Source organism: Pan paniscus, chromosome 10 (assembly GCF_029289425.2).
Source record: "Pan paniscus chromosome 10, NHGRI_mPanPan1-v2.0_pri, whole genome shotgun sequence".
Classification (NCBI taxonomy): Eukaryota; Metazoa; Chordata; class Mammalia; order Primates; family Hominidae; genus Pan; species Pan paniscus.
This window is the reverse complement of record NC_073259.2, coordinates 75,300,434-75,322,676: the sequence shown is the minus strand read 5'-3', so window position 1 is coordinate 75,322,676 and position 22,243 is coordinate 75,300,434. Positions and strand designations below refer to the sequence as shown.

General features: G+C 39.0%; 1 protein-coding gene across 1 annotated transcript in view; it reads right to left on the bottom strand.

Annotated features, from left to right (window-relative positions):
* The window catches only part of RECQL (RecQ like helicase), a 32,659-nt gene extending 10,598 nt beyond the window's left edge, over positions 1-22,061 (bottom strand). The window contains exons 1-7 of the mRNA XM_034936188.3: positions 21,929-22,061; positions 21,686-21,731; positions 20,074-20,134; positions 11,975-12,172; positions 10,652-10,831; positions 6,961-7,067; positions 3,861-4,059 (exon numbers count right to left, since the gene is read on the bottom strand). Of these exons, the coding sequence (XP_034792079.1) occupies positions 3,861-4,059; positions 6,961-7,067; positions 10,652-10,831; positions 11,975-12,172; positions 20,074-20,089 (700 nt within the window). The 5' untranslated portion in view covers positions 20,090-20,134; positions 21,686-21,731; positions 21,929-22,061. The remainder of the gene's footprint in view (positions 1-3,860; positions 4,060-6,960; positions 7,068-10,651; positions 10,832-11,974; positions 12,173-20,073; positions 20,135-21,685; positions 21,732-21,928) is intronic.
* Between the last annotated feature and the right edge of the window lie 182 nt (positions 22,062-22,243).

The following is a 22,243-nucleotide window of genomic DNA, read 5'->3' as shown; positions in this document are numbered from 1 at the left end:
CCACCACACCTGGCTAATTTTTATATTTTTAGTAGAGACGGGGTTTCACCACGTTGGCCAGGCTGGTCTTGAATTCCTGACCTCAGGTGATCCGCCCGCCTCGGCCTCCCAAAGTGCTGGGATTACAGGCGTGAGCCACCGCACCGAGCCCATCGTGTAATTTTTAAAGACCTATGCTTCATAAATCATCTTTTGGTGACAGTGCAAAATATAGACTGGAATAGACAAAACACTGAAGGAAAACCAGTTAAAAGATGGCAGTAACAGACCAGAAAACAAATAATACAGAATATAAAATGAGACATGACATTAAGGATAAATCAAAAAGAGTAAAGAGACATATATGAACCTACAGGTCCTAGTGACTACTGGGATATGGAGGTGGCAGGGAGGAGGGAGACAGTGCTGGATTTACCCATTCATCAATAGATAAATGTGGAACACCTTTTTAATTGTGTGCCAAGCATTTCCCTAGGCACTGAAGATAAAGTGATAAACAAGACAAAAATGCTATGCAAATGTGTCTACAATTCAAGCAAAGAAACAAGACAATACAAAGAGTAAACCAATAAATATGCCATTAGAGAGTGGTAAGTGCTCATAATGATAAGCCCAGTATGCTGGGGCTTAAGAAGAGAGGAAGAGTAGGAAATCAGGTAGACAGATGGGGGCAGATCACATATTACCCTATGGGCCCCAGTTAAGAACGCTGGGTTTTATTCTAAGTACACAGTAGCTACTGGGTAGTTTAGGTAGGGAAGTAATATGATTTGATGTGTATTTAGAAAATATCACTGGTTGCTCTGTGGAGAATGAACAAAAAGGGTAAGACCGGAATCAAAGACTACTTAGGAAGCTGCTGCAGTAGACCAGAAGGGAGCTCAACTGTATGTAAGACGTAGGTGCACAGAGAGTAGACAAACTTGAGATTCATTCTAGAGGCAGAGCTGACAACACCTAGTGGTGGACTGGATCTGCAAAGGGAGGGTAAATCAAGGACGGTGTGTCATCCTTTTTTTTTTTTGGCATCTGTAACCCCACCCTTCTATACTGTGCTTTGGGATGCTGCACCAAGGACTCTGCACACTACGCATCAGCTTTGCCTGCTGGCCCTGGATGGAAGACACCATGGCTGCTTCCTCCCTAACTGCTTCCTGTGGGCTTGCTTGTGTTCCTGTGACCGTCACCCCTGCAAGGCTTCTCATCCATGCAGCAGCACTTCTTTCCTTAAGAGCAACTAAATACAGTTGGCACTTTTTTCAGCCTTTGGAGAACCAGCTTTATCACAGATGTACCCCACCTCTGCCTCTACCAAGAGACTCCAGCACCAGGGAGCTCAGTTCCACAAGCCCTCTTCATTAAGTTTCTAAGTCTTATTTGTTCCAATCTTTTCCTCCTGTTCTCCCAGCCCTACAGGTGGTTGTTGCTTCTTCCAATTTTTAACTCCATGACATCTTAGTTTTCTTTTTACTTTTTCAGTTATCTATTTAGCTACTTTTTACCTAGTTTACAATTCTTTCTAAAAAATTCTCTCTGTTCAAATAACTGTCTTCTGACTGGAACCTAAATGATAAAGATAACTGCTAAAATTTTGGCTTCGGCAAACATGAATGAGTGGATGATTTTCTAAGACAGAGAAGACTGAAGGGGAAATTGCTTGGGAGTAGAGAGGAGAAGGGAGAAAGGAAAGGTGAAGAAAACAAAAAGTTTTTGGTTAGAATGTCGAGTAGAGTTATAGGGAAAATATTCCCAGTTGAGAAGAAAAAGAGCAGTTCTTTTGGGGGAATTTAGTTTTGGTCATGCTAATTTAGATACACATTTCTGATAAACAATTAGGAGTATAAATTTAAAGTTTAGCAGTTAGATAATTAGATATGGGAATAATGTTTTACACTTCGGCAGCAGATCCACAGAGACAACATAAGTCATGGTAATACTTAAGCAAGGGTGATAATCATAAGGAATCACACCATTTAGGTTGAAAATAGGGCAAGAGTCACAAATCAGGTAACTTCAGTGGCCACCAGGTAACAACTATGTGGCGCTCTCTGGTTAAGAAAAGAGGGGTCCTTAATAGAAAGGAGTATACATCCCATTTAAGGCATTTAAATCCATTTAAAATATATAAATAAATAAAAACAATGCCCATAATAATTCTGTAGGTAGAGAATGCAGTCTTCGGGCTACAAGCTCACTATCCCTGGAGAAATGTAAGAAAGGGTAAAGACTGAGGTCAGAACCCTAGGGAACACTAATATTTAAAAAGAAGACAGGAAGAGCGAAGGAGGTGAGAATGGAAAGGAAGACAATGAACAGCATTGCTGTACAGTAACCAAGGGAGTAGAATGTGGCAAGGTGAGAGGTAAATATATAAAATGTTACTGAAGTGAAGTGGGAAGAGGAATGAAGATGAGACCTGTGGTCTCATCTGGGGGTGGGTCACCGATGACCTGTTTCAGTAGTATGGTGGTGGCAGAAGCATGATTCAATGAGTTCAGAATGGGTTAAAGGTGACAAATGGAGATGGTAAGCTGAGAAGTCTGATGGTGACAGAAAGAACAGAAAGAGGACAATAACATTAAAAGGTCAGAAGGGTGTTTTAGTTTCTGTTTTTAGGGAGAGGACAAAAGAGACTGAAGGTGAAGGAGTGAGGAACTTGGCAGTGCAAGATCTTAAGAAGGCAGGAAAGGATGAAACGGGAGTGGTCATGGTTAGCCTTATAAAGCAGTGGTCTTTTCTGCCTTAACAAAAGAAAAAAAAAAGATTACTAATGTTTGAAAGTAGAAAGAGGAGCTGTTCATACCTGATGGCATCTATTTTCTGTGAGGCAGAAAGCATCTGCTAAGTACAAGTTAGGGCCTGAATAGAAAGTTAATGATATGAGACATTTGTTGGAAGAAATGTATAAAGGAGTTGAAATAGGGACAAGTATAAGGACAGCTGAGGATAATGAAAAGCTGAATGGAGTTATGCAATTTTTGTTTTTTTGACAATGTTTAGTAGCCAAGCAGCAGGAATGGGAAAAGCAAAAGTCTAGATGAATCCAGCATCTCAGGCACAATGCCTGAAGCAGGCTGGCAGAATGGCCAGGCAGTCCAGGGCAAATATAACAGAAGTAAGGGGCAACAGCACAGTGTCTGGACGGGAAACAGAGTGATTGCTATGTAGGGACAGGAGCCTGGATAAATACGCAGGCATTAAAAGAGGGATCCAGCAAATCCTAATGAGTGTGAAAAGCTTCAGAAGGAAAACAGGTTGAAGCCAGGGAGTTGGATTTTTGAATTTAAGATTTTTTTGCATATAACAATTCTGAGTAACTTACTTTAGGCTATGACTGTAGGATTAGGTGGTGGGGTGAAGAAAAAGGTCACTAAAAATATCTCATCAAAGTTTAATGCTGAGGAGTTGTATGTGGGTGCTGAAAAGACCCCCAGAATGATGACTAAAGATGACAACTTTGAAACAGATGCAAATTCTTCAACAAATGTGAAGGAATACCTAGATGTCATAAATGCCACAAAGATGTCCACTATTGGTTAGTAAACATATGTGTCCATATTTGTCCATAATTGACACGGGCAATTAAACTACAGACTACAGTGGGGAATGAAACTAAAGATTCTGCCTCTCAGTCCTCCTCATAATGAGGCAAGATAAAATAAGTAATACAGGTTGATCATCCCAAATCCAAAAAAATCCAAAATTTAAAACCCTTTTGGTTCCGAACATTCTGGATGAGGGATATTCAATGTGTAACTACTTGAGGATGATTTTAATAGAAGCAGAGATTTCCATCATGCCAAGCTGAGTAAGGACACGGTCTATGACATCAAAAAGTTTTCTAGATAAAACATACATACCAGGTCTGAAATCATGTCCCCACTGACTACAGCAGTGAACTTCATCCACAGCAATTCGAGTAAATCTCCTTGCTTCATAGGCTTTCTCTAGTCTTGACATAAACATTTTGCTTTTTGCAATTTTCTCTGGAGTCACATAAATCAGCTTTAACTCGGAGTTTTTATTTACCATTTCAGCATGAACCCATTTAACATGCTCCTATTAAAAGAAAAAATAGACACAATGATAGTAAAACTAAGCTAGCAGACTGAAATACTAGGTGGTAAATGAAAACGTTCATTTCTCCAAAGCAATAATAGGCTTCGGCTTTTCTAGGAGCAGATGTTTAGTTCATTAAAACTGAAACCATGTCTCAGTACGAAACATCATGGCAGCTGTGTAAATAGCATTCTAGTTATTTACTAACGTCTACATTGTTGATGACTAAAAAAAACTCACTTGACAAAAAAGAACACCAACAGATACTCCAATGAAGAGCATTTATTCTATGAAGGCATAATCCTAAATTGTTCATAATATATTCTAAAATGTGAGCTAGATGCAATTGTTATGGTTATAAAGGTGGGTTTTATTAATTTTAACATTATATTTATAATCCCTTTATGTATGTGAACAAAATTTATTATTTATTAACTTCTTAAATGATACCATCAAATCTTTTAATCTCTTTATTTAAATATAAAGACCATGGGGTTTCACAAAGTATCACTCATTAAATTAAGATAATAATAATAAATCCTAAAAGGTAACAGTTATTAGATTCTTAGTACTCTAATACAATTCTATACAATACTTAGCACGTTAGATGTCATTTTTTTTCCTTCTAATCTAAAGAGGACCAAAAAAGTATAAAAACATGCCAGTGAATGAGATAGAAAGAGACAGTCAAACTACTTTCATCATCCCAGCAAAGAAGCAGTTTGTTAACTCCTAGATATATTCTAGGATACAGATGTTCTTTTTTTCTCTCTCCAACTTTCAAGAGTAGGGATATATCATGAACTTGTAATTATCTGCAACTTTCTAAATTACTTTCTATTACTATTATGTTCTTTTTCAATTTTAAGAAAGTACATTATTAGAAGGCAGTTTTCTCCACAGATTGATTTTGTTGGAGGAAGGAGCAGTTATAATAGAATGACATGGAGTTTAAATAAAACAAAAATATATGGGTAAACTAAAGGAACCAGGGCTTCTTAGAGGTATGGCTGACTCTAGGTCTGGGCAGGAAATGCATAAAATGAACATGGATTATCTTACTGCAAAAGAAAGCAAGGAACAGAAGCAATGGGGTTAAGAGAAAGGATTCAGGAACCAACTTAAAGAGGCTCTCACTGCCCAAGGACAGGACTATTTCAGCATTACATATATACATATTGATATATATATATATATATGATTCCAAAGGTGAATCATATTATACGTCAAAGCTTGTAAGTTTATAGTGATACTTGGGGAAAGAAAACCTTAAAAATCTTGTTGACCACCTTTGGAGAATGCTAGAAAACCAACTCTTTCTGAAAACTCGTAAAGAAAGGGAAAAAAAAAATCAAGCATTTTCATCATGCAGAGTTAATGAGGAAAAAGTTTATTTTTGTAGAAAAAGTATAACTAATACATGAAGAAAGAGTGACAGAATTAGATATCACCATTTTGCACCTCCCTAATGAAATCATGGCTCTCACGGTGCCACTCAGTGGCTGCTAAAACCATTAGATGAAAAACTGATAACCAGAGATCAGGCAGACATCACTTGAACCCACTGACGCTTAGCATCACAAAAAGATAACCAGGTACTATGTACCACTTGAGTAATACCACAGTAAGTATACTCTTGCAAAAAAAAAAAAGTTAAAGAAAAATTCCAAATACAATCAGGCTTTTAGATCTAACTAAAAGGAGCCAGTTACCTATGTAACAAACCTGCACATCCTGCACATGTACCCCAGAACTGAAAAAAAAAAAGAAAGAGAAAGAAAAGAAAAGAAAAGAGAGAGAAAGAAAGAACACCACAAGGACGCAATCAGGAAAATGCAGAAAGATACAGGACAGTTAACCCAGTTTCTTCAACAAAGAATTTCCATGGGAAATATAAAAGATATAAAGAGAACCTATGGGTATATCAACCAAATACAATACAATGCATGAATATTATCTGGGCTATATTTTAAAAAAAAAAAAACATAAAAATGAGATAGAAATCTGAATTTTTTTATAATTCTAAAGAATTGATTAAACTTCTTAGATGTGATGATGGCATAGCACTTTTCTTTAAAGTTAGAGATACGTACTGAAGAATTTACAATTAATATATGATGTCTGGAATTTGTTCTGAATAAATAAACTAAGGGGAAAGGGGTAGGGAAAACTGGAGGTATACAGATTAAAAAAAAGATTAGCCGTATGTTGATAACTGTTGAAGGGGGAAATGGCTACATGGCAGTTTTTATGCTATTCTCTCTCCTTTTGAAGATTTCAGTAATATGCTTTTTTAAAAAGAATAGCTGGGAAATGCTTTATTCTACAGATGAGGGTAAGACAATCCATTCCTAAATACAAGAAATTCCACAGGTATAGGGTAACTTCTTAATAATTCATATTTCATATTTAATTACACTGCATAATTAGAAATTCTCCCTTACTATTTTAGAATGGATAATACAAAACAGGTCAGCAAATGTTTCCTGTAAAGTACCAGACAAAAATATTAGGTTTTATGGGCTATAAGGTCTCTATCACAACTACTCCACTGTGCCATTATACTGTAAAAGCAGCCATAGACAACATGTCAACAAATGAGCATGGTGGTGTTTCAATAAAACTTTATTTATGGATACTGAAACTTGAATTGCAAATAATTTTCCCATTTCACAAAATATTCTTTTTAGATTTTTTTTAGCCATTTAAAAATATAAAAACCATTCTTAACTCCTGGGACATACAAAAATAGACAGTGGGCCAGAACTGGCCAAGAGCAGTAGTTTGTAACTCCTGATATAAATAGTTAACAGTTTATAATTTTATAAGCAACTCAACTGCAGGTAAAGCTCCTATTTCAGTGAATAGTTTACATTAAAAAAAAAAGCCACTGAAACATACCTTAGAACTAGAAGCATTTAACATGGTTGCTGAAATTCCTAATTGTTTTAAAACCATTAATTGGTCTTCCATAAGAGAGATTAATGGGCAAATGACGAGTGTAAAACCTAAAAGAGAGAGAAAAAAAAAATCTACCTTAAACTTTACACCACCCTCAGAATCAGATGCAAACCATTCACCTTCTTTTTTTTTTTTTTTTTTTTTTTTAGAGATGGAGCCTCACTCTGTTGCCTAGGTTAGAGTGCAGTGGTGCGATCTTGGCTCATTGCAACCTCCGCCTCCCGGGTTCAAGCAATTCTCCTGCCTCAGCCTCCCGAGTAGCTGGGACTACAGGCACCTGCTGCCATGCCTGGCTAATTTCTTTTGTATTTTAGTAGGGACAGGGTTTCACTGTGTTGCCCAGGCTGGTCTCGAACTCCTGAGCTCAGGCAATCTGCCCACCTTGGCCTCCCAAAGTGCTAGGATTACAGGCATGAGCTACCACGCCCGGCCCATTCACCTTCTTAACTTGTGGGCACTGGCCATCAATTCAGATTAATTTTTAATGCAGCTTTAGTAAAGCTTACTTCTTACTCTCATTAATTAGATATGAATAAATGACCAAACAAGGTAAGTAGAAGCCAAATAAACAAACATACAACTAAACAGAACTCTATCCTTATAAAAATAAAGACAGATTTTATCATGTCAAATGTTTAATTTGCTATCATTTTAAATAATCACTATTGGTAATTTCAGTAAGACAACATATATCAGTTCAAACACTAAACAGTTTCATCAGGGAAAAATCACTATAAAGCTTTCCAAAAAAACCAGATTTTTAATTATACAGTAGTGTGTATAATTAAACATGATAGTTGCATAAGCATTCTTTTACTTTTTGTACGAGATTCATTTATGCTGAGTAGAAATCAGTGAACAGTTTACTGTCTGAATGAAGTTATAGTAATATGCCCCCTTCCTTATAATTGAAACTGTTTAAAGTCCAAAAGCTATTCTACAGTTAAAATTATATATGGCTTTACGTTTCTGTAGTTTGTTTCTTACAACAACCTTTGGCAAAGAGCAGACATGTTTAAAAAACATAATCAAATTAAGACCTTATTAGGGATTTTTCCCAGTCAATTATTCTCTCTCCTATTATTTTCACTTTTCCTTACTAGCACCTACTCATTACATTTAAACATGGTCAAGTCCCTCTCATCTTGGAAAACACCCACTATGGTCTGAAAGTTGGTATCCCCACAGAAGTGATTAAGTAATGAGGGCTCTGCTTTCATAAGTGGGATTAATGCCATTTTACAAAAAGTTGAAGGGAGTGCCCTTTCTTTGCCGCCATGTGAGGGTGTAGCAAGAAGGTGCCATCTATGAGAAACACCCCCTCTCTAGACACCGAAATCTATTAGCATCTTGATCTTGGACTTCCCAGCCTCCAGAACTGCAAACAGTAAACTTCTGTTGTTTGTTAATTAACTGATATAAAGTATTCTGTTACAGCAGCTGGAATAGACTAAGATAACATCTCATTTATGGCCCACTCTCTTCTTCCCTTCATAGTCATTCTTTTCCAAAGAGAATCCCATACTCACCAGTTCCACTTCCTCAATTCCTACCTACTTCAAACCATTGCTATTTGGTCTCCACCCAACCATTTCAATAAAATTGCTCTAGCTAAGGTTATAGATGAGTCCTCTGTCATTAAACTCATTGAAACTTACATCCTTACGTATTTGACATTTTGCTAAAAGACATCACTATTAACTACTCCCTCATTCAAACACACCCTTCCCTAGCCTTCTAATAACATCATACAATCCTGGTTATCCTATATGTTGCTACTCTTTCTCAGCCTTGTCTGAAAGCCCTTTTTCTCTGTTTATCCCTAAACTCTTGGTGTTCTGGTTTCTGTTCTAGGCCTTCTTTTCTTCTTATGCTGCTCTGAAATTCATTCCAATGGCTTCAGTGGCCATCTCCACACTAACAACCTCCAACTCAGACCTCTAACACCAGGCTTTAGACACAAACATCCTCCTACTCATAGGACAATTCCACCTGGATGTCTTAAAGGCATCGTAAATTCAACATGTCCCAAATAAATTCATCATCTTTCCCCTCTCCATTCCCAAGAGTTCTTTCTCCAATGTACCCCATTTCAGTGAAGAACCTCACCATTTGTCCAAGCCTAAAATTTGAGTATCATTCTTGACTATTCTTTCTCCTTTCCCCCCAAGCAATAAATACCAAGTCCCATTGAATCTATCTTCCAGATGTATCTGGAATTCATCTAACTGCTAGAATTATCCTTCTAAACCATGAAATAATGAGTCTTATCTGTGTAAAACTCTTCAATGGCTTCTTGCTAAAATAAGGAAAAGACTCTTTCCACATGTCTTACCACTGACTGCCACATAGGAATTCCTCCAGGTTACTGAATACATCATAATGTGAAGGTTCTCTCTTGCTTTTAGATCTCACGCATTGCTTTTCTGAATGAACACTCTTCCTTCGTGTCCCTTCTGCCTACTCACCCTTTAAACTTTAGCTTAAATGCCACTTCCTCAGAACAGCTTTCCCTGACAGCCCCTAGACCAGATCTTTGTACAGACTTAATTCCCTATTAAAACCTTTATCCCAAAATTCTTATTGCAATTGCTTGCAATTACCTGTATTCTCTAAACCAGGGATCAACAAAGTAAGGGCTGGTTGCCTATTTTTTAAGTTATTTTAATGGAACACAGCTACACCCATGTGTTTACACATTATCTGTGGCTGCTTTTGTGCTACAATGGCAGGGTTGAAGAGCTGCCAAGGAGACCATATGGACCACAAGCCTATACTATTTACTATCTACCCTTTCAAGAAAAAGCTTGCTGATCCCTTGCTACTACCCAATCAGTAATATCAGTAGCACTAGCGAGCTTGTTAGAAATGCAGGATCTTTGGTCTCACATAAAATCAGAATCTGCACATAATCAAATTCTCAGGTGATTCTTACGTACACTAAAGTCTGAGAAAGTGCTACTCTACACTATGAGTTCTGTGAAAACTAAGACCACGCCCATTTTGCTCACTACTGTGTCTCCCAGTGCCTAGCACCATGGCAGACACTCAGTAAAGATCTGGGACTAGAATTCAGGTCTACTGATTCTTCTTCCAGAGCTGCTTCTCCTACAACATTTTTGGGTTTTTTTGCCCCTTGTATCTTCTGTTCAAGTGTTCTATAGCACTGTAGGGTGAATATGGTTAATAATAATTTAGATAGGGTTTCGAAAAGCTAGAAGAGAGGATTTTGAATGTTCAGTACAATATGTTTTTAAATTTATGTTTCAGGAACCAATCTCAGAAGTTTTTAAAACTCTCCCTTTAGGGAGAGAGGAGGGCAAGGGCTGAAAAACTACCTAGCAGGTACTATGTTTACTACTTGGATGATGGATCATTACAAGTCCAAATCTCAGCATCACACAATATACCCATGTAACAAACCTGCACATATACCCCTGAATCTAAAATGAAAAATAAATAAAATTCCTCCTTTAGGTGAAACTTTACATTTCTATTAATATAGAAGAAATCAAACAAAAATGCACTTGATTTTTACATATGTAAGATTATAAATTATTTTTTAAAAGAATTAAAAAGGTATGATGACAAAGCACTTCTTCAACTCAAAATTAATTTTTTTAGTACATACCATCTGAACATAATGCTGGTAACTGGTAACATAAGCTCTTTCCACCTCCTGTAGGCATAACAAGAAATACCTCCTTTCCAGCCATTGTTACGTTAATAGTTTCAAGCTGAAGTGGTCTGAACTTTTGCAGTTTAAAGACATTTTGCAGAATATCTTTAACTTTACCAGACCATGGAAAATCTAGGAAAAGAAAGTTAAGAATCAGACAAACATGTAAGACTATTATAGAAGTTTGATAAGAATGAGACAAACATATATAAGACTTCTAATACTTATAGACCATTAAACTTTTATGATAATAGTTTTGAGATTAACTCACTAGCTAAGCAAAGCAAAAACAAGTTAAATGATGTATTATAAGACATAGTAGGCATGGTGGCTCATGCCTATAATCTCAACAGTTTTGGGAGGCCAAGGCAGGAGGATTACTTGAGCTCAGGAGTTCGAGACCAGCCTGAGCTCAAGCGATGGCAAGACTCTATCCCTATAAAAATTTTTTTTTAAAGTAGCCAGGTGCGGTGCTGTGCACCTGTAGTCCCAGCTACTAAGGAGGCTGAGGAGGGAGGATTGCTTGAGGCTGGGAGTTTGAGGCTGCAGTGAGTTGTGGTTGTGCCACTGCACTCCAGCCTGGGCAACAAAGCAAGACCCTATCTCAAAAACAAAAAAAAAAGTAACAAATGTAAACATTTGCCAGTTGAGAATTAACCCACACAAGAAAGGAAGGTGTTTGATCAGGTATTTAAAAAATTGTCTGAATGTTGATCAGGGAATTCACAGCATCATAAAGTACTCAAATATCATGAACAAAGTTAACAATTATCTGGAATTTTTGGTGTAAATATCTTGTTCAGACGTGAATCATTGAAAAGCAACATCCACAAAAAGCACAATCCGTTCTAGAGTTATTCTAATTATTCTATTATAGTATTCTATTTATAATTGATAAACATGATGTTTGATAAGGTCTTGAATCATGAAAGGTTTGTTCACTAGGGCAGGAAAATGATCTAACCTTTGGCAAGGAGTTTGAATTTTTTTTCTTAACTGTTTGTTAATGTAGGTAAAGGAAGTATCTCATTTTCTAAACATGATCAATGTTGCTATAACAATAATTGGAAAAAAATGTCTGAATAATAAAAGTTTAATTTAAAGACTACAGAACATAGGGAAAGAATGATCCACCTGCAAGTTTCCCATTCCACTGGAGAAATGGCCAGTTTCACCTCTAAGCCTACTGGAAAGCACTGTCCCATCAAGAATTCATTCTAGTTTTTTAAAATATGAGAAGAAATAAAACTAGCAAAAAAAAAAAAAAAAGTTAACCTTCTTTATTCCAAGCGGCAGGTGAAGAATCATATTCATTGCTTGCCCCGGCATCAGAATCCTCTAAACACTGCTTTATTTTCTTTGTCAGGACTTTTTTTTTCTGAATAAGCTCTTGTTGCCTTTCCGTAAGTTCTTGAATTTGAATTTCTACTGCATGTAGCTCACTGGTTATAGAATCCAGTTCCTCAGTTAGAGCTATGGGAGGCAGCGGGGATACAATGATTAGACAGAGTAAATTACAACTTTAGGTTTCCAGATTGATTTCTGGGTGTTGCCCGCCATATCAATTACAGACAAACTTGAAGCAGTATAGCAGAATGGTTAAGAGCATGTTTTTGAGTCATATAGACCTAAGTTAAATCTCAGGTCCTCCTTTTACCTGCTGAGTGACCTCAGACAAGATACTTACCTGCATCCCCATTTCCCTTCCTGTAAAATGGGGACAATATCTAACTTTCATAGTATTTTTATGAAGAGCTAGTGAGATAATATATTAGGAGTTCTAGACGCAGTACCTGGTACACAAATATTTAATATATGATAATTATTATTATTATGTTGTAGAGAAGTGGTCTAACAATCTCCTAAATCATTTAACTAAAGTAGTCAGACTTTGAAGCAAAAGGAAGCTAATTCCCTAATTACTTTGCTATTACTTTATGAAGGTATTCCTATTTGGGCTCACTTGATGGTATAAGGAGTTGGTAATTATCAACAAGAGGATGTAACAAGTAAGAGAAATCAAGTGTACTATTGGAATTGGCATTTTATCTCCTTTGTTACTAATCTATAAAGAAACCCCAGTGTATGATTCTAATCAATCTAAGTATTAAAGTCAAAAAGTGAGATGCTTTTTGATACCACATCGATGGAAGCTAGAAAAATCTTAAAGATGTTCTTGGGGCATTTTCATATACTGCCTGCATTAATCAGTATACAGGTTTAATGTGCTTCTTCATGAGATATAATTTATGGCTGTGATTTAAAATAGGATGTTGGGGTACCTTTTTATTGTACCAACTGCCATCATCCCTTGTATCAACCCTTCCCTACATGACTTTGGGTTAGGTTTGGCCACAAGTGAACTCTGCATGAGATTTACAAGGCAGAAATAAAGCAGCAGCCAGTTTTACATTGGGATGGTTGGCCTATGGCCAGGTGCTTCTGGAGCTCACTCATGATATTAGGAAACTGCTGCCTCACTTTGTTGACGTGGGGCAGAAGCCAGTTCCCCCAGCTCCTGCTAAATCTTCTTGGTGGAACAACTTGGCCCACAGATTCTTTGGCTTCTTGGTCATGTTGCTGACCAACCTTCTGTGACAAGTGCACCAGCTTTTCAGCAGGGCACCAGCATCCTAACTTTGTCCTCATGAATTTCAACTTATCCTTGCAGCTTCCAGCTCATCCATACCCTCCCATACTTCACACCCATCTTGCTTTCTCACTGCTGGTACTGCTGACTTCAGGACCAGAAGCTGACTCAGGGATAGCTGCTTAACCAGCTCCCATGATCACATAAGTTTTAATCCCCATAATAAAACTTACAGCACTCATAATGGTTCAGCTTACCTGACTGAACCCTAACCAATACAGAATTTTGATCCGGAAGAACAGAAACTTAACAGGTTCTCTGAATTGTTTCTGGGCCACATAGAACTGGCTTTCTGATCTGATTAGATTTCAAGGCATTAATAACCCTGTTTCCACTGATAAAGGGAACATAACTATTCTATGTCATCATGCAGTGAAAAAAGTTATTTAAATCATCATCCATAGACACCAGTAGAAAAATAACTAGAGAAGGCAAGGCTGTGGGTGACAAAGTGTTTGCTGTTACAAATGTTTTGGTGAGAATAATGGGGTTGACTGGTTGCTTCTAAGTGTGCAAAGAACTCAGGGGAAAAATGTAGGATCTGCATTAAGGGACCTCAAAGTTTCTATGATTGTCCTTAAAAAAACCTTATCCTCTATAGGTACAGGGCCAATATTTTGGAAAAATAGCTGTAAGTCTAAATCCTGCAGATGGCTGAATTTCAATACAAACTGAATTCCCAACCTTGCAGGGACTCTTATGATAAAGTCAGCACACTGACTGGGAAGGAGACTCTGAAATTTGGAGGGGAACATAAGGGCAGATTCCAATGAAGCAGGTTACCTTAAACCACTAAATTATGCCAAGTCTCTTCTACCCTGCCTCCCCTTTCTGAAACAATGTCCTCCTAACTGAAGTCCCCACAATGGTCCTCGTTGCCTTGTATGGGACTGCTAAGCCTCCTAAGAATCAGCCTCTACCATCTTTCAGTGCTTTAAGATCCAGAAGTCCTAGAGGATAAAACACAAAGATGTAACCTGTCAAAAGACATGATATGCACCAAAAGAGCTGCATGTGCCAAAATATATCAATAGAAACTGTGTTCATCCATTTTGCATCGATATAAAGGCGTATCCGAGGCTGGGTAATTTATAAAAGAAAAGAAGTTTATTTTGCTTATGGTTCTGTAAGCTATACAAGGAGCATAGCACTGGCATCTGCTTCTTGTGAGGACCTCAGGAAGCTTCCAATCATGACAGAAGGCAAAGGGGGGCAGGTGTGTCACACAGTGGGAGATAGAGTAAGAAAGAGAAGAGGCAGTGCCAGGCTCCTTGAAACAACCAGCTCTCATGTGAACTAACAGAGCAAGAACTCAGTCATTACCATAGGGAGGGCACCAAACCATTCATGAGGGATCCTGCTCCATGACCCAAACACCTCCCACTAGGCCCACCTCCAACACTGGAGGTCACATTTCAACATGAGATTAGGAGGAGACACTACAAACTACATCAGAAACTACATCCAAACTACATCAGAACTACATCCAAACTATATCCAAACTACATCAGAAACCTAGAGAATGTATATGGGAATAGATCATAAAGGTACTGAAACAGGGTTTATGGAATACAATGTCGAATTAAGCTAAGTTTATTGATACGGGCTCACTAAGAAATTCTGGATTTAATGTCCTAGATAGTGGCCAGGAGTGGCTCTAGTAATTTGCTTGGCTCATTGCCTGAAACCTGGCCTCAGAGATGAATGTCAGAAAATTGGGATGGAATAAAACAGGTATAGAGTCCAGTGAGGCTGGAGCTCTGGAATTTCCTGGGTATGCTCTAAAGGAAGGTATTCAGAGGCTTAGAGAGAGAGCAGTGCCAGAGTGGAAGATCAAATAGATAGAAAATCCACTCCCTTGCTCCCCAGGAGAATCCAGAGGACACTTCTTTCACCAAGACTGTGAAAAATACAGTCATGAGCAGAGCGCCAGCATCAGCGGAGCTCTTCAGGGATGCTGGGGCTCCCCTGGCTGTTCTCTGTAATCTAGGAATGACAGTGGGAAATATCATCTTCCAAGTAGACCACCTGATTCAACGACAATGATGGATTCCAAGGTACGGGGGCTAACCATTGGCAATTGAATTTATGACCAGAAATAAAGTAGATGTGGTTGCCATGAAGGGCAACAGAGCTGAGGCAGCAATCAGAATAGTCTGACCGACAAGATCTTGGATTGACTAGTTGACTGTGAAGTCCCTGAAATGGAAATAGATTACTTGATTTGTAATACGCAGAATAAAAAGCTCTGATTCTGGTAAACAGAACCAGAAACACAACAGAGAGACCATCCTTCGACAAATTTCCAGAATTGAACCACCTTATAGAACCAGAGGCCCTTGAATAAGGCAGAGGTTGGAGCCTGTTGGGGAAGGACTCAACCACACAGCTAAAAATGTATGTAATGAATCTTCCTACTACTCTTCACCAGAGAAGTTTATTAGGGTAACTGTGCATTAGAAAAAAAGAGAAATCGGCCGGGCACGGTGGCTCACGCCTGTAATCCCAGCACTTTGGGAGGCCGAGGTGGGTGGATCATGAGATCAGGAGATCGAGACCATCCTGGCTAACATGGTGAAACCCTGTCTCTACTAAAATTACAAAAATTTAGCCAGGCGTGGTGGCGGGCGCCTGTAGTCCTAGCTACTTGGGAGGCTGAGGCAGGAGAATGGTGTGAACCCGGGAGGCGGAGCTTGGAGTGAGCCGAGATCACAGCACTGTACTCCAGCCTGGGTGACAGAGTGAGACTCCGTCCAAAAAAAAAAGAAAGAAAAAGAGAAATCACTTCTCAGAAACTACTGGACATTAGCTCTGAACTGATGCTAATTCTTAGAAAACCAAAATGCCATGGTGATCCACCAGTCAGAGCATAGACTCGACTTAAGTGAGGTGATCAATGCAGCTTTGGTTTCCAGAGATTTAAAAGGTAGAAATGAAGCAGTAGACATATTTTCTGTATTTAAGAAAGTCAGTGTAAGGGCAGGGTTGGTGATCTCCTTGGCATGGGGCAGCAGCAGGTTCAAGTCCAGCGGTTGCTAGTGATATACAGTGGGCCTTCTAATCTGCTGTGTAGTTATTTCCTCAGTTTCAGAATGTATACCGAGAGCAGATATATTCAGCAAGTGGCAGAATCCACACATTGGTCTCCTGGCAAAGTAACTAAGGATTATTATTATAGGAAAGATCAAATAGAAGCCAGCAAAACTGCCTTTACCAACCAATACAGCAAACCAAAAATATTACTGTATTCCTGGAGGGATTGCAGAGATTACTGCCTACATCAAGGGCATGAAAGATGTGAGGGTAATGATGACTTCCATGTCGCATTCAACTCACCTATGTGGTGTATGCAGAAGACAATGGATTCTGGAGATTGAGAATGGATTACGCCAAAATTAATAAGGCTGTGGCTCCAACAGCAGCCATGCTTCCAGCTGTAATTTCATTAATAAGACAGAACACATGCCCTGGCATCTGGCTTCAGCTATTGATCTGTTGAATGTTTTATTCTCCATACCCATGTACCTGTTATTATAGCATAGGGGAATAGTATAGCACAGTAAAAGCAGTTTGCTGAGCCAGCAATGTATCTTTATTCTCCCACCTCAGAGCTATATCTACTCTCTAGCCCTAATCTAGGCTGCAGGGATCCTGATTCCCTTTTCATTCCACCAGACATTACACTAGCTCTCTGCATTGATGATATCATGCTTGTCTGACCTGCTGAGCAAGAAGCAGCAGTAGCAGCTACTATAGACAAACTGCTAAGAGAGACACTTGCCAGAGGATAGAAGATAAATCCCATAAAAATTCAGAGGCCTGACACCTTGGTGAGAGTCAAAGGGTATGGGGCATGTTGAGATATCTCTTCTAAAGTGAAGGATAAGTTTCTATATCTGGCCCCTCCTATTACTAAGAGAGCAGCACAGAGCCTAATGGACTACTTGGATTTGGGAGGCAACATACACCTAATTTACCAAGTAACCCCAAAACTTGCCGGTTTTGAGTAGGACCTCGAACAAGAGGTAACGCCATGATACAATCTTCTCTTACCATTGAGCCATATGACCCAACAGATTTGATGGTGCTGTAAGTTTGTGATGAATGCAGATGTTATATGACACCTTTGGCCTATAGATGAGTCACAACAAAGATGATAAGGATTTTAGAGCAAAGCTCTTTGCCATTATCTACAGAGAACTATTACCCTTTCAGAAACAACTTCTGGGTTGCTCCTGGGTCTTACAAGAAGTCTCTTGTAAGAAGTTACTATGTGACCTGTGCTGCCTATCATCAACCAGGTGTCATCCGACCCATCAATTCATAAGGCAGGCCTCCATCATCACAATGGAAGTGGTATGTGCAAAAGTGAGCAGGTTCTAAGTGAAGGCATGAACAAGAAGTCTGAATGCTCATGCACCATCCTCCCCTTTGCCTCCTCCTCCTCAACCTGTAGCTATAACCTCATGGTGGGATTCAGTGTTACTAAGGAAAAAAAAAAATGCAGACCTAATTTACAAAAGATTCTGCATGATACATTGTCACTACCTGAAAGTGAACAACTAAAGCACTCTAGCATCTCTCCAGAGTGATCCTGAAAAACATTGGAGATGGAAAATTCTCCCAGTCAGCAGTAAGCAGTCCACATAGTTATTCATTTTGCCAGAGGAATACATCCACACTATTATAGGCAATGGTTAATGATTAGCAGGATGGTTAGCAACTTGGAAGGTAGCAAATAGGAAAAGGTTAGCAAATAGGTGGCAGTGAGGTCTGAGGAAGAGATATATGTATAGACCTCTCTGAATGGTCAGAGTGTGAAGGTATTTGTGTCCCATGTGAATGCTCACTAAAAACAACTTCCACAAAGTATAATCATAATTAATCAGGTAGACAAGATGACCTGGACATTGACCACACTTGTCCTTGCACAACGAAGTCAAGAACAAAGTGCCTTCTGCAACATGGACTGCCACTCAGGAAGACCCATCTGGCTACATCCAGAGCTAAGTGCTCAACCTGCAAACAGCTCATACCAACCTTGAGTTCCAATGGAGGCACCATTCTCTGTGGGGACAGACAGATGCTTGATGGCAAAGTGACTGCATTGGAACCGTCTATAATGAAAGAGGCAGCACTTTGTTCTCACTGATACAGATGCTTACTCCGGATATGAATTTACCATACCTGCCTGCAGTGCTCTATCATGTCCACCATCCAGGAATTCACGGAATTCCTACTGATTGTCATCGTATTCCCCACCAAATTACTTCTGACCAAAGAACTCATTTATAGCAAACAAAGCACAACAGAAGGCTAATGTTCAAGATATTAACTGGTCTAACTATGTTCACCAACAACCTGCAGCAGCTAGCCTGAGAAAATAATGGAGTGGCATTTTGCAGACTCAATTATGCTGCCAGCTGGGTATCAGCACTTTAAGGGCCTCCAGGATATGGCATGCTATACATCAGTGAATAGTGCTGTTTCTCCCATTGCCACGATTCACGGGAATCAGCGGTGGAAATGGAAGTGGCTCTTCTATTACCCTTAGTGATCCGCTAGTGAAATTTTTGCTTCCCATCCTTGAAACATCGGACTCTTGCTGGCCTAGAGGTCTTGGTTACCAAGAAAGAAATGCTTGTACCAGGGGAAAAAGCAATAGTTCCATTAAACTGGAAGTTGACTGCCACTTGGCCACTTTGGGTTCCTCATGCCAACAAATGAACAGGCAAAGAAGGCGATTACTATACTTGCTGGGGTAAGTGATCCTGCCTATTAAGGGGAAATCAGATAGCTACTACACTATAGGGATAAGGAGGAGTATGTCTGGAAAGCAGAAGATCCTCTAGTGCACCTCTCAGTATTCCCTTATCTTGTGATTAAAGTTAATTGAAAACTATAATAACCAAATATAGGAAACTACTAAGGCAAGTAGTCCCCACCAAGCAAAGACCCATTACCAACTGAGAACCAAGGAATACAGAATGGGTAGTTGAAGAAGGCAGTTATAAAGTACAAGCTATGATCACATTACCAATTGAAAAACAAGAACTGTAATAGCTATAAGTCTTTCTTGCTTTTTAAAATTTGTATATAAACCAAGTTTGGGTTTTTCCTTTTATTTGGTCCCTCTCCGATACATTACAGTATTACCAAGGAGGACATGATTCAGCAAGAAGAGAAATGAGCATCACCCAAAGACAAATAAAGATAATTTGTACCTGCTCTTTTGGGGAAGGGGTCAGTGTATACTCAGCAGTAAGAGAAATAGGCAAAAGCATGATTCCGCTATTGCCTTTATTTGGACACAAATAAGGTAAAAATTAGACACAAAAGGACAAATGTTATATGATTCCATTTATATGAGGTACCTAAAATAGTCAAGAAACAGAAAGTAGAATAGTGGCTATCAGGGATAAGGAGAAGAGAAGTAATGGAAAGTTACGGATTAATGAGTATAGAATTTTAGTTTGGATAGATGAAAAAGCTCTGGAGATGGATAGTGGTGACGACTGCACAACAGTCTAAATGCATTTAATGCCAATGAATTATCCACTTAATAATGGTTAGCATGGCAAAGTTTGTAATGTGTATTTTACCTCAATAAAAAACCTGAAAAAAATCATTTCTATAATCAGAATTTTTAAAACAAACTTTTTCAAATATCATACAAACAGAAATAGAACAGAAGGAAGAAGAAAATGTAATCATTGCTACTAACCTGAAACGGACGCCATTCTTTTTCTTTCCAAATTTGTTTCTAAAATAATCCAAATTTCTTTCTAAAAATAAAAGCACAACAGTGACAAGTTTTTAAAAATAGTACTATTAATGATGTTCACTCAACAGTAATCTGTCATTCCTAAGCACGGAAAATGTTAGAAAGTAAATTATATATTGCAGTGACCTTTCAAATAAGAACCGCATGGTTCTTTTGACACTAATTTTTTATGGAAAACTCTATATTTCAGCTTAATAACCCACAACACTCAGAACGACTAACTCTAGATTTCAGAGAAGTGTCCCAAGTCACATAAACGTATACATGACAAATACAGTAGCAATAACACTCAGCAAACATCCACAAGATACAAAGTGATGTAACAAAAAACAGCAAACATTCAACAGGTCTAGTAGCACCAATTGCTATGTGACTAAATTACTATGTTAGGCAAAGTTGCATATGCTGTTCCTCCAAGCCTCTTTCCCTACCTGTAAAACTGGGAGGATGGCAATCTTATAATTTGGATAGATTCAAATGTACCAGATTAAGCAAAATACATCAACATAAATAATAAAATTAATCATCTAACATTTTATTGAGCCCTTGCGTTAAAGAATTACAATATAAGCCCAATCTTAAAAGAGAAATTGGTGTTCTACAGAAAAGCTAGATTTTCTAGGTTAGAGGTGGGGGGAGGGGAAAATGGTTTGTATTAATGATTTCTAAGTATCTATGAATGACTAAAACCTAAGCATGCATATGGACAAGTGGAAAATGGGGCTGGAGAGTAGAAACTTTAAATTCCCCATAATCCTAAAAACACCTCTTCTATCTCTCTAATATGGACATTTTCTAAAACTAAGATGCTCTCCAAAAGTCACTTCTGCAACACCTATCCTTAGACTGCTGACCTTACGCCCTTTCTACACAGAATTCTGAAGCCACCACTAGGCCGGAAAGATAGGCTGACTCTTTTTTGCCTTGCTAAAGAATGTGGAATAACCACACCATTAAAAGAAGGCTAAATAGGAGAGTAAACCAAGGATTTCTAATTCTTGATCTATACAAACATCTCTTCACGTAATGAAAATGTAACATTCCTTCCATAGACTGTAAGGTCCTTTAGCAGGGCTGGGGTTCAATCTCTTCACCTTTGTATCCGCACAGCCCAGGAAAATGCCTTGATATAGTGAGGGCTCAGGTTTGCTAAGGTAGCAGGGGCTGTTTCTACCCTTATGAAAAGACACAGTCTATATCCAATTCTCCCACACGATTTTAAATGACTCCTTTGATTATGCGGTTAAAAGACTGCTCCTTCCCAAAATGATGTGATTTAACAGCAAAAGATATCTCAACATAAAATGTATCCAGAAATTGAACTACAGCAGGTCTGTCACTCAGCAGTATAAGCTAGGCATCCACAGGAAAAATGTTACAGGGTGACAGCCAGTCATCAATGTTGGAGGAAACGCCACTGAGATACCATAGGCTAAATCCTCTCTCTCCCCGCCACCTTCATTTAGAGGCAATAGTAATTTAATATTAATAACGCCCGCCCTTCCGCTACTGTGAAGCAGGGGGTGGAAGAAGCATCCCCAGTAGTATTTACCAACAAATGGCAGCTGCTAATAAACAGGCTTTGGTGGCCAATCCTCCTGCATGGAAAAGAATGGGGAGATCAGAAGACCGGTCAGCAGGCGAACGTGCCCCTAAAGGCCCGAGTTCTCAGAGCAGGGCAGTGATTAACTTTCCGGTTTCTCCTCCGCCAATGTGTGGGCGAAAGGAAGTGATCCGCTACAGACCGGCCTCGCCCTGCAGCCGGAAAGGGAAGGATGAAACAAAAAGCGCACACCCTTGACCCTTCAAAGCTGTAACAGTAGTTATCCCAGAGCCTCTCCCCACCGAGAAGCCCAGTCTAACTCTCCGGTGTTTGACTCTCCGGTGTCCGACTGTCCTGTGTCCGACTCTCCGATCTCCGACTCTCGGATCTCCGACACCAAAGCACCCAGGCCTCGAGCAAATCTTTCCGCCACTCGGGAGTAAAATCTTCCCGCCAGCCAGCTGAGAGCATCCACCCTTCCGGGTCGGTCCGTTCAGCCAATCACAGATAACTCCCTTCTCTAATTGGTCAAGGGGTGTGGTCACCATGCGCGTCACCGAACAACAT